This window comes from Aulostomus chinensis, chromosome 4, assembly GCF_037954235.1.
Source record: "Aulostomus chinensis isolate RoL2024-O1b breed Wild chromosome 4, RoL_Achi_v1.0, whole genome shotgun sequence".
Lineage (NCBI taxonomy): Eukaryota > Metazoa > Chordata > Actinopteri > Syngnathiformes > Aulostomidae > Aulostomus > Aulostomus chinensis.
The window spans coordinates 24,385,915-24,399,078 of NC_141323.1; the positions used below are offsets into that span (position 1 = coordinate 24,385,915).

The 13,164-nt window shown below is 44.5% G+C and overlaps 1 protein-coding gene across 2 annotated transcripts in view; it reads left to right on the forward strand.

Moving 5' to 3' along the window:
* LOC147263943 (troponin T, fast skeletal muscle isoforms-like) overlaps nt 1–13,164 on the forward strand; it is a 30,749-nt gene that overhangs the window by 7,733 nt on the left and 9,852 nt on the right. The window contains exons 4-10 of one of the 2 annotated variants that reach the window (XM_086202333.1): nt 878–940; nt 1,374–1,394; nt 2,902–2,964; nt 3,270–3,291; nt 3,384–3,444; nt 5,096–5,212; nt 5,306–5,383. In XM_086202333.1, coding sequence (XP_086058459.1) covers nt 878–940; nt 1,374–1,394; nt 2,902–2,964; nt 3,270–3,291; nt 3,384–3,444; nt 5,096–5,212; nt 5,306–5,383 — 425 coding nt within the window. The remainder of the gene's footprint in view (nt 1–877; nt 941–1,373; nt 1,395–2,901; nt 2,965–3,269; nt 3,292–3,383; nt 3,445–5,095; nt 5,213–5,305; nt 5,384–13,164) is intronic. The other variant, XM_086202334.1, reaches the window with a different exon arrangement.

Consider the following 13,164-nt stretch of genomic DNA (forward strand, 5'->3'; position numbering starts at 1 on the left):
GCAAAAGTGTGACAGATTTGATCCGAACACACCTCTCTTGGTTGCGACGCTAAAGCAAACCCTGCTGTGTCCTCTGTTTTACTCTTAATTGGAGTATAATTACAAATTTGAAGAAAACTTGAAACAATTGTGACTGAGACCATAAACGTGTAAAGAAATTTTTTGCTGAGATACTAAATCGAAAGAGAAATCGGATCATTCTGGGATCCTAATACAACTAAAGAAGTCGACCCCTGCTGGGCATTAGAAGCACTACAGGTTGAATTCAATTCATTTGTAAGACGTGGCCATGTCCACTTCTTTTACACAATCTATTGATTAATCCTGGAAACTGCTTGTGTGGACGTCATGATCTGTCTCTACATTTTCAAACCAGAATCTAATCTACTACAACAATAAAACACCAGGAAAGGACAGTTTTTCTTTTAAATTATTTTATATTAACTTTGATCAGAATGAATGTCAGACAATAGCGCTGCTTTCGACGTGTCCCAAGAGACAGTTTCAGATTCGAACCAAATCCAGGCTCGATTTGTAAGCCAGAGTCTCATTTATCCACTACATTCCATGTCATCGCCCTCTTAAAATAATCACCTATGTCATTTTTTTCAAGTTTTTGAGAAAACAAAAAAAAAAACACAACATAACAACAAGGAGTTGGTTTAGGCAAAAAAAACAAAAACAAAAAGGTCAAAAAAATGCCTCACAAAATTCATTGAAGAAGGTGGTGATATGCATGTCACGGAGACACCGAAGAAGAGTTTGCACGATGTGTTTTTGACGGTGATTTTAGAGCCACTGGGGTGTTTGTTACTTTGTTTTGCATATCACTGTCTGAAAAATAACAGAGTATTTTTTTTCTGTATTTATTATGTAGAAGAAGAGGCTGTACCCGAAGAAGAGGTTGCACCCAAAGAGGAGGCCACACCTGAAGTAGAAGGTAATTCGAACATACCCTGTGTGAGTGCCAATATCATTCTGAAGAAGGTGAGCTGAAAGGTTTGAGCTCACAGACTCATTTGTGACACTGACAGCTTTACAAGGGCTTTGGAAGTCACTTTCTCACCTCACTTACACAGAGTCAGTGAACACTCTTCAGTCCGTTTGACAGGCTTGAAAAAATGGTTGGAAAGGTTAGATTTTACTAAACAGCCGTATGCTGGGGGAGTACTTGATGTATTTCTTTGTAAAGCTAGATAGCGACATTGTGGATAATGATGATAGACATGGGTTTCATGAATAAAAAACAGGAGGAACACATAAACATATACATGTATTGTAATTGTGTTAGAAGTTGAAGTTGTCAAGTAAAATGTGGTCCACTGACCTGTTGGAACAGCTTTGATCGCGTTTTCTTCACTTTCTCATATCAGTGCCTCCTTTTGCAGAAGAAGGTAATCATGAATTTCCTGCTGCACGCTTCACTTTGTCCTAAAACATGTTAATTTGCAGCATGTCAGCTAAAAGCACCCATTTACTTGTCGGAACTGAATGAACAATAACTAGCTTTCCTCCTTTACGTGCATCGATCCTAATTACTGTTATTTGATCAAATAACCTTGGCAAAAAGCCTGCAGAAAAAGGTAATGCTCAGTCTTTGCAGGTCATCTACACTCATTTCTAAATAAGCAATTCTTAAGAAGAATTTCCATACCAACCGGAACATGCCATTTTGGGGGGGGGGGGGGGGGGCGTGTCAGTCTTTTGCCATCCTCCCTAGAGCCAAAAAAAAAGGTAGTTAACATTCTTTTCTTTGTGAGTTCATAATGGAGCTGAGACCAGCTGACCGTTAGTGTACTTTCCACAATGAATCAGTCGATGGGAAGCGTTAGCTCACCCCCGTCAAAAGTCATCAAACAGATAAGGCGCAGAATGTTGGCTTTTTCACCAGTAATCCCCTTCATCATTTTCTTAGAAAGATGGCCACACATGCACTTGTTGTCATCAAACATTGGACTTTGGTGCCTGAAGTTACAAAGAGGCTTTTGAGGCTCTGGGTCAAATCACTGCGCCTAGTCAAGAAATTAGCTCTCACTAGGTGTTGTACCTTTGCCATTCCTGCAGGGTGAAAGGTCATGCTTTCACCTCTGGGATTGTCTGTCCATAGATGAGATACTGGAAGATACTAATAAAACATTGTGTGAGCTTATCTCATCGGCCCAGGAAGCTGCATATCGCATGCTCATGTGCTTCCGGAGGTTATGTGGCATTTGTAAACCAGATTTTAAGAGACCGTTAAGAAAGCTGATCCTTAACCTAAGCACACTGAATTCAAGCATGCTTTTACGTAAGCTCTTTCTATTATGACCACCATGTTGTATTGAAAACCTGTTGAACACTGAGTGGGAAATGATTTGGTCCCATAATTATTGACTTACACAGTATGTGTGTCAGTGTGTGGTGCTTTTGTCTGTCTTCTACTGTTCCAAAAGTGAGTTGTTGTTTTTCACTTGTCAGCAGCTGAAGGCAAAGTGGGCCTTTCGTTGAAGATCAAACCGTTCAGCATCCGAGCAAAAATATCTTGAAAATGAACTTAAAACAATGATGAAAAATGGGCATCATTGTCATGTGCCATGTTGTCATTTATCCACTACATTCCATGTCATCGCCCTCTTAAAATAATCACCTATGTCATTTTTTTCAAGTTTTTGAGAAAACAAAAAAAAAAACACAACATAACAGGGAGTTGTTTTAGGCAACAAAAAAAAAAAACTGTCAAAAAATGCCTCACAAAATTCATTGAAGAAGGTGGTGATATGCATGTCACGGAGACACCGAAGAAGAGTTTGCACGATGTGTTTTTGACGGTGATTTTAGAGCCACTGGGGTGTTTGTTACTTTGTTTTGCATATCACTGTCTGAAAAATAACAGAGTATTTTTTTTCTGTATTTATTATGTAGAAGAAGAGGCTGTACCCGAAGAAGAGGTTGCACCCAAAGAGGAGGCCACACCTGAAGTAGAAGGTAATTCGAACATACCCTGTGTGAGTGCCAATATCATTCTGAAGAAGGTGAGCTGAAAGGTTTGAGCTCACAGACTCATTTGTGACACTGACAACTTTACAAGGGCTTTGGAAGTCACTTTCTCACCTCACTTACACAGAGTCAGTGAACACTCTTCAGTCCGTTTGACAGGCTTGAAAAAATGGTTGGAAGCAACCAAATCCGAGCAAAAATGTCTTGAAACTGAACTTAAAACAATGATGAAAAATGTGCATCATTGTCATGTGCCATGTTGATTTTTTTATCCACTCTTTTTGATGTGACAGATGACTCTAAACCCAAACCGAAGTAAGTGCTTTCCTTGGAATTGAATCAGTTCACATGACACAGTTCACATGACTCATCAGTTTGTCATTTTGTCAAATATTTTTGTATTTAAGGGTGTTTGCTCCACCTGTAGCTGTGCCAAAGATACCCGAGGGAGAAAAAGTGGATTTTGATGTAAGTGACACACAGGCTTCATCTAGACACTGACATTACATTATCATTACAAAAGTGAGAGGGTCCATCCATCCATCCATCCATCCATCCATCCACCCACCCATCCATTTTCTATACCTCTTGTCCTGTTGTGATGCTCAGCCTGTAAGGCAGCAATTTTATTGTGTCCAGCCACCCATCCATTTTCTACCACTTATCCTGTCGCGTGGGGGCTGGAGCCTATCTCAGCTGACATTGGGCGAGATGCGGTGTACACCCTTGACAGATCGCTCGTCGGTCGCAGGGCCATGAGTGTGTGTCCACACATACTGATAGGCATTTTTTTTTTTCAGTTAAAAGACTATTCAAGTAGTCATGTAAACAGAAGTCCAGTATTCTTTATAGATTAATGGCGTTTATTGGATAAAGTAATCTGATAGACACAGCAAGATTTTTGTCTTCCATTTTACTCAGTACGTGTATACAGATCAAACTAAAAAGCAATCAATGGGGGCTGCAGGAGTAAAACACCTGCTCGGAGTGAAGCAGAGATGACTTTCAAACTTGGTGCAATTAGGAATTATAATGTCTTCCTGTTAAACTCCTAGACTATATAAATGCTGACAAAAGAGTCTTTGAATGTGACCAAGTTAAGATTTACAAAAAGTGTAGAGTTATTGTCGCTAAATGACAGGCCAAAATACTGTCAGTAGCACCGTGTCGATACCATTCATTAGTGTTGCTAATGTTTACTTCATAAAATATCATGATGAAGGAAGGAAACAGTAAAACAAGATTTATCACATCTTGATTTTCTGCCATGATTGCAAATTAGAAAAATTGACGTAGTGTGCAGCACTTAACCAGATTGGAGCAAAACAACAGCGATCTTGTTCCAGCATTTGTCTTTATGACAAGCCAGCTAGCATGGTTTTGCATGGCTGCATATAAACAGATTTATGAATGGAATATTTATTTTCTCCAGTCATTTACCAAGCTGAGTCTAAAGATTTTTTTCACTTTTGGAATAAGGGCGGCTGCACGGTGGTGCAGTGGTCAGCACTGTCGCCTCACAGCAAGAAGGTTCCAGGTTCAAGTCCCAGCTTGGGCACGGGATCTTTCTGTGTGGAGTTTGCATGTTCTCCCTGTTCCTGTGTGGGTTCTCTCTGGTACTCCGGCTTCCTCCCACCGTCCAAAGAAATGCAATTGGGGACAAGGCTGATTGATACTCTAAATTGACCGTAGGTGTGACTGTGAGTGTGAATGGTAGTTCGTCTCTCTATGTCGGCCCTGCAATGGACTGGCGACCTGTCCAGGGTGAACCCCGCCTCTCGCCCGTTGACGCTGGGATAGGCTCCAGCCCCCCCCCCCCCCCCCCGCGACCCTTAATGTGTAGGAATAAGCGGAAGATGACGATGGATGGATGGATGGAATAAGGGCAAAACACAAAGTCATAGTGGAATATTGAGCGCATGACTAATTGAATGAATTTGCAATTGAAGCGTGATCAGCTGGTGTTTGTTTACATGCATAAAATTTGCCAACCTTTTATATCTAGCTCCAGTGGTGTAGGGTTTTTGTTTGGATCTCCAGTTAAGAGAGACAAGCCTATATCTTGTTTCGGCTGTGGGAAGCCGCTCTCATAAATGTGCTCATGCAAACATGACTGCAGGACATCCATAGAAAGCGCCAGGAGAAAGATCTGACTGAGCTGCAGTCCCTCATCCAGGCTCACTTCATCCAGAGGAAGAAGGACGAGGAGGAGCTCATTGCTCTCGTAAACAGGATTGTAAGTGTTCCAGGAGAGTATTCCCAATGACAGGAGGGATGCGTCAACCTGCAGCATACAGTGACACTTGTTTTTGTGTGTGTGGATGAACAGGAGAAACGCCGTGCTGAGAGGGCTGAGCAGCACAGAATTCGTGCTGAGCTGGAGAAGGAGAGACAGGCTCGTGTTGCTGTGAGTTCCTGCTCATCCTGTTTTTTTGTTGTTGTTTTTTTTCCAGGAAATGGCCCTATGGAAAGTCCTTCACACTGTTGTTCCACCTTATTTACTATTAAGGGTGAGGGGCTTAAGTATATACTGGTGTTACTTTCCTCTGGCTACACAAAGAGACTGATATAATCCCCCAAACATCAACATTTGATACAAACTTATTAGTTATGATCTGAAATATATACAAAACTAGAGAGGTTGTTTTCCCTCTGCAAAGTTAGCCTGTCATAGTGGCGTGACATTTGACCACCAAATTTCTTGAGTCCTGCAGTACCAATGGACTTCATGGTAAATTTGAAAAAAAACAAACAGAACAAAAATTCAAACACTGGGCATTACTGAGATATCACAGTCATGTGAGATGGCAGTGACCTGGACCTTTAACAACCAACATTTTTTCAGTCCATCCTTGAGTCTGATTTAACTTTTTGGGGGGGGGCATTTTTCTTTGGTGATCACATTTTAATCAGATGTTTGGTTTTTATTTTATTTTTCAACATGCAACCACAGGTAAACAGTATACATGCAAGAGGTTTGTGATGTTAGAGAAAACTTGGGGAAATTCCTCCCGAATGGGTTTCTGAGATATCACGACCATGTGAGGTGATACAGTGACTTTCATCTTGGACCTTTGACCACCACTTTCATTTCTCTCCAGTCTCTGGTCCAGTGGACAGTGGAAGTTGCAGGGCTTGTATGATTTCATAATTCCCACGTTTTCATTGCAAAAAAGTCATACATATCTTCGCGGAAAGTTGAAAAAATGTGTTTACCTCATACAAGCAGCAATTTTCCTTGTGTTCAAGACTGAATTCATGATTGTGGGCCCATTGTATATAAATGGATGGTGATTGGGAGGAAGGTTTACCCTGATAGTTGCTGGCAGCTTGTTAAGTCACACTGGAGTCAGCCCTCACATTTTGGTGTTTGACAATACATTGCACTGCAAATTCTTTTTATTTTATTTTTTATCTGATAAGCTGAAAGACTCTCAACCACCAACAAACCTCCTGGTTTAAGTGAATGGCTTCCGTCATTGGCTGTGTGCAGTTGGTACATTTTCCAAAAAGATTTTGTCTCCAGCTCAAGGAAAGATGAAAACCTGTTTGATCAAAGTGTGGAATGCCGTCTTTTCAGTGCGGGTATTACCATTGGTGTGCATTGTCACCTCGCCGTCTTTGTCTTTGTCGTTGTCGTTGTCGTTGTCGTTGTCGTTGTCCTCTGCTTATCCAGTTCGTCCAGGTCGCCGGGGCAGCAGCCTCAGCAAGGAAGCCCAGACTGTCCTCTCCCCAGCCACTTCCAGCAGCTCTTCCAGGGGAATCCTGAGGTGTTCCCCGGGCAGCCAAGAGATATAATCCCTCTAGCGTGTCCTGGTTCGGCCCAGAGGCCTCCTCCCACCTATCCTCACCAGATTCCCGAACCACCTCAACCAACTGCTCTCGACATGGAGCAGCAGCAGCTCTACTCTGAGCCCCTCCCTAATGATTGAGCTTCTCACCTTATCTCTAAGGGAGAACCCAGCCACCTTGCAGAGGAAACTCATTTCAGCCGCTTCTATTCATGATCTTGTTCTTTCTGTCATTACCCAAAGCTCATGACCAAAGGTGAGGGTTGGAACGTAGATTGACCGGTAAATCGAGAGCCTCGCCTTTTGGCTAAGCTCCCTCTTTACTACAATGGACTGGTTTAGCACCTATATCACTGCGGATGCCGCCCCAATCTGCTTGTCAGTCTCCTGCTCCATCCTAACCTCACTCGTGAACAAGAACCCAAGATACTTAAACTCCTCCACCTGAGGAAGGACCTCCCCCCGACCTGTAGTAGGCAGGCCACCCTTTTTTAGCTGAAGACCATGGCCTCATACTTGGATGTGCTGATTCTCCTCCCAGCCGCTTCACATTTGGCTGTGAACTGTCTCAACAAGAGCTGGAGGTCATGGCTTGATGGAGCTAAGAGGACCACATCATCCGCAAATAGCAGAGACGATATCCTCCCGCCACCAAACTCGACCCCCTCCACCACCTGGCTGTGCCTAGAAATTCTGTACTTAAGTGTATGAATAGAACCAGTGACAAAAGGGCAGACTTGGCAGAGTCCAGCCCTCACTGGGAACAAGTCCAACTTACTGCCGGCAACGCGAACCAGACTGCCTTTGTAAAGGGCCATCCACTCCATACTCCCGGAGTACCCCCCCACAGGGTGCTCCTGGGAAGCCCTCTCCAAATCCACAAAACACATGTGGACTGGTTGGGCGACTTCTATCCCAGAGATTGGACACCTTTTCAGAGCCAACTGATAGTCATTCTCCATGGCCTCACCGAACTCCTCCCACACCTGAGTTTTTGCCTTGGCGGCCACCATGGCCACACACCACTTGGCCTGCTGGTACCGATTTGGCTGCCTCTGGAGGCCCACAGACCAGCCATGCCCTGAAGGCCTCCTTTTTCAGCCTGATGGCTACCCTTCATCTCTGGTGTCCACCGGCGGGTTCGGGATTACCGCGGCGACTGGCCCCAGCAGCCTTAGAGCCGCAGCTCCCAGCAGCCACCTTGACAACAGCAGAGTGAAACATGGTCCATTCTGACTCAATGTCTGCGTCTTCCTCTACCACCTGATCCAACTCATCACCAGATTGTGATCAGTTGACAGCTCAGCTCCTCTCTTCAGCAGTAGAGAACATGCGGTCGTAGGTCAGATGTTATGACTATAAAATCGATCACAGACCTATGACCTAGGATGTCCTGTGCCACATGCACCGATGGACATCCTTATGTTCAAACATGATGCTAGTTATGGACAAACTGCGACTTGCACAGAAGTCCAATAACTGCACACCACTCGAGTTCAGGTCAGGCCTGTCGTTCCTTCCTATCACACCCCTCCAAGTCACGCTGTCATTTCCTACGTGAGCATTGAGTGTGGATGGATGAGAAGACCTAACACCTGGGGTTTTCTTGTTTGTTGGCGTGTGTGTGTTTGGTAATTGCTTTGTGCTCGGTTTTGGACTATTTTGTGTTTTGTGACGACTGATTTTGGATTACGGCCTTTGGACTATCTGTTGACACCCTCGATTTGAACTTTACCTGGTTTAAGAAGCTGATTTTTTGGGGACACAGCCTGAAAGAACAGAGCTAGTTGGCAAACTAGCTAGCGGGTAAGAAGGAAACAATTTGTGAAGTTGGGAGAGTATACATCGTCATGCTTGGACATTGCTTGTGGTGTACTCCAGGGGTCAGTACTGGGTCCAAAAATGTTTATCCTTTATATAAATTATATTTGTAAGGTATCAATAATTAAAAATAGTATTGTTTGCTGATGACACAAATATTTTTGTTCTGGGGGGATTTAAACGAGCTTCTGAAGACTATCACTGCAGAAATATGCAAATTAAAGAGATGGTTTGACAGAAACAAGTTATCATTAAATTTAGGTCAACTAAAATCTTGTTGTTTGGTAATTGTAAAAGGGATACTCAAGTGCAAGTAGAAGGTGTGGATATTAAAGAGTTTATGAAAGTAAGTTTATTGGTGTAATAATAGATGACAAAATAAACTGGAAATTTCACTCAAAACGTGTACAAAATAAACTGTCAAGAAGCATCTCAGTACTCAGCAAGGCATAACACATTCTGGACCACAAATCACTCCACATTCTCCACTGTTCACTGGTTTTACCATATTTAAATTACTGTGCAGAGGTTTGGGGCAATACTTATAAATTTTCTTCCGCTTATTCCTGTTAAGGGTTGTGGGGGGGCTGGAGCCTATCCCAGCGGCTACAGGGGAGAGGCAGGGTACAACCTGGACAGATCGCCAGTCTATCCCAGGGCCAACACATAGAGACAGACAACCATTCACACTCACAGTCACACCTACGGTCAATTACGGAGTATCCAATTAGCCGAGTCCCCAATTGCATGTCTTTGGACGGTGGGAAGAAGCCAGAGTACCCGGAGAGAACCCACGCAGGCACAGGGAGAACATGCAAACTCCACACAGAAAGATCCCGTGGCTGAGCTGGGACTTGAACCCTGAACTTTCTTGCTGTGAGGTGACGGGGACAGTGCTAACCACTGCACCACCACCGCCTATACTTATAAATGTATACTACAATCACTATCACTACTGCATAAAAAGAGCCGTAAGGATAATTCATAATGCCGGTTACAAAGATCATATAAATTCATTATTCTTAAAGTCAAACATATTAAAATTCACTGATCTTGTTCACTTTCAAACAGCATCAATTATGTACAAAGCAATAAACAATCTGCTTCCTGAAAATGTTCAAAAATGTTTTTTTAACAGAGATGGGGATTATAATTTGAGTGGGGGAGTACAATCTAAAACATCTTCGTGTCGACACAACATTAAAAAAGTTTTCTATTTCTGTATGTGGAGTGAAGGTGTGGTTGGGTGTGGAGCTCAAGCAATATCCAACCATGACCCAGTTCAAAAAGCGGTACAAAAACATGGTTTTCGCAGGGTACAGGGAGAATGAAGGGTTTTGATGATCACCAGGTGTTTACACAGATCATTTATTCACTTGTTTATTTACATTATTTATTTTCTTTTGTCTGTAAATATGTACATACGTAAATATGTATATTCATGAGGTGTTGGTACATACATTTAAATACCTTCTGTAATTTGTGAGTATGTGTACAGACAGGGCGTTGAAATCAACTGATGATTATTATTACTGAGAAAGGAGAAGGGGCATGATTAAATAATCATCTGCTTCTTCCTACTCCTTTTCGAACTTGTTACATTAACATTGTTTTTGTTGTCTTAACTATTTTGATTTGGGTTTTTTTGGGGTTTTTTTGTATTCTCATTTTCGAAATAAAGCCTTCATTCATTCATTCAAGTCCCTCAGTAGGACAATGAAGTCCCTGGTCGGAGCGCCATCCAGCACCCTTCTCAGGGACTCCAAAAAAGGATGGGTATTCTCAACTGCTGTTTGGCGCACAAGCACAGACAACATTCAGGACCCGTACCCCAACCCAAAGGCACAGGGAAGCAACCCTTTCACCCACCGGGGTAAACCCCAACATACAGAGAGAGTCTGGGGGCTATCAAAAAGCCCACCCCAGCCCTCCGCCTCTAACCCAGAGCGACTCCAGTGAAGGAGAGAGTCCAACCCCTCTTAAGAACTTGGGTTCCACATCCGGAGCTACGTATCGAGGTGAGGCCAACTACATCTAGCTGGTAATGCTCGACCTCTTCCACCGGGTCCGGCTCTTTCCCTGTCAGAAAGGTGACATGCCATGTCCCAAAAACCAGATTTCATGTCTGGGGATCAGAGAGCCAAGGACCCCGTCACCTTGCTATTTCAGGCTAAATGTTCTGGTCCTAATAGCAAGTGTCAGGACAAGCAGCTGTCAGGATCAAATTATATCATCACCATCATGAACTCAGATAAACAATTTAGCTTTGCTATGTGAACCTTTTTATAACCTTACTACAATTGTGTCTCTGGTTCTTCTAATGCTGAGCAGTCTCCCCCAGATCGTGCCTGTCTGATGTGTTCAGGTGGAAGGGTGTCTGGTTTATGCCCCTCAGAGTGAGGTAGCTGGGGTGGAGGATTATCAGGTAAAGATGGCGCCACAGTCGGCAGCCTGTTGCCACAGCTCCCAGTCAAGCCAAGGTTTTCTTGCGTTTTTTTTCTGTTTTAAGATCTTTTCCCAACTCTCTGGGTCGTGTTATTGTTTGTCTTTGTTATTACTATGGACCTGCTAAGTTTAGTAAGAGTAGCAGCATGTCTTCTACTCTTTTTGGGACTTTTCGCCACCACATCTGCGGAAGCTGTGAGCCCCATTGTTTACAACTGGGATCAGCTGGTAGCGTGGAGCAATGGGAGGGTACTCGCAGAGAAGCGACCTGATATTCCAAAGGAATTACGGCGTCGGAGAAGGAGCTGCAGAGCTTGAGCGAAGTACCGTGAGGAGAAGGTACAAACCGAGCATTCCATCTATTCTCATGGGTAACGTAAGATCTTTACCCAACAAGATGGAAGAGCTGACAGCACTAACCAGACTGCAGTGGGCGTACCAGCAGAGCAGCCTCCTCCTGTTCACTGAGACTTGTCTCTCCGTCATAACTTTGGATGGCTTTCGACTGGTGAGAGTGAACCGGAGCGCGAGGGAGAGCGGTAAGAGGAGAGGTTGGGGATTGGTGATGCACGTGAATGAGAGATGATGTAACCGAGGACACATCACTGTGAGGGAGCAGCGCTGTACCAAAGACATTGAACTGTTAGCGGTTAGCGTTCGGCCATACTGTGAAGAAACATAATTTTGGTGTACGTGGTTTGCAGTGAGAGGTGTGATGTGTTTGGATATTGAAGTGCAGTGTACTGTTTTCACCACTGTGGGTCGCAGTTGCGATGCGGAGCGGAGAGCCCGCCAAGTTCAGTCTTGGGTTGTGTGCCTGTCCTGTTTTTTTTTTTTTTACGTGAACGCCGCCGAAGAAGAAGGTTGTACAGATCGATGTAACGTCTAATAAATATGCTCAAGTGAGCTAAAGGAACAACGCCTCTGTCAACTCCCTCTCCGAGTTCAACGCAGAAGCAGCTGCAAAGCTCAACACATACCACCTGGCTCGGGAGTTTTCACCTGTTATTGTGGTGACTGTTTACATCCTGCCCTCAGCCTATGCTATGGCAGCCTGCGAGGATGTTCACACCACTGTCTCTCAGCTGCAGATGGCAAATCCACAGTTCCTTATCATTATCTCTGGGGATTTCAATCGTGCCTCACTCTCCACTACTCTTCCCAACTTCACCCAGTCTGTTGACTGCCACACAAGAGTCAATAAAACCTTGGATTTGCTGTTTGCCAACACAAAGGAGGCTTACAGCTCATCACCGCTCCCCCCGCTTGGCCACTCAGAACACAACCTGGTAATCCTTCACCCCACCTACACCCCCATGGTGACGAGGAAACCCCCCACCAAGAGGAATCACCAAGGTGATAAGGATGTAGTCTGAGGACGGCAGTGAGGCCCTGAGAGACAGCTTTGAATGCACAGACTGGCAGGAACTCTGCAGGCCCCATGGTGAGGACATCGATGCCCTCACCCACTGCATAATGGACTACATTAATTTCTGTGTGGAGAACACAGTGCCAACCAAGAAGGTGCGGTGTTTGTCCGACAATAAAATGTAGGTGACCCTGGAGCTGAAGGCCCTGCTGAATGAGAAGTAGAGGGCTTTCAGATCCGGAAACAAAGAGGAGCAGAGAAGGGTGCGAAAAGTTCTTAAAACATAAGATCCAGGGGGGCAAGGAGAGTTTCAGGAGGAAACAGCTTCAGCAGAGCAAAGTCTGAGAAGTCTGGGGGAACATGAACAAAATTTCTGGACATTTGAGGACAACGGAGGAGCCACAACCTCTGCTGACTGGTGGTGGGCTAATGACCTGAACCTGTTTTCAACAGATTTGACTCAGGGTCACTTAACACCTTACCTACCCCCCAGCTTCCATCAAACTCCCTCCGCATGCTGTTCCCCCTCCCTCTCCTGGTGCAGTGCTGTCGCTACCTGCACTCTCCTCACACCACCCTGTTTCACCCCCATCCACACATCCAAACATATATCCACCCACAACAAAGCCAGCCACATCCCCTCCCCTCCCCCAGCCCAGCTCAGCCTCTGCCTCACAGCTGATCAGGTGAGGAGTTAGCTCAGGAGGACCAAGACCAGGAAGACGGCAGGTCCGGATGGAATCAGCCCCAGACTGCTCAGGG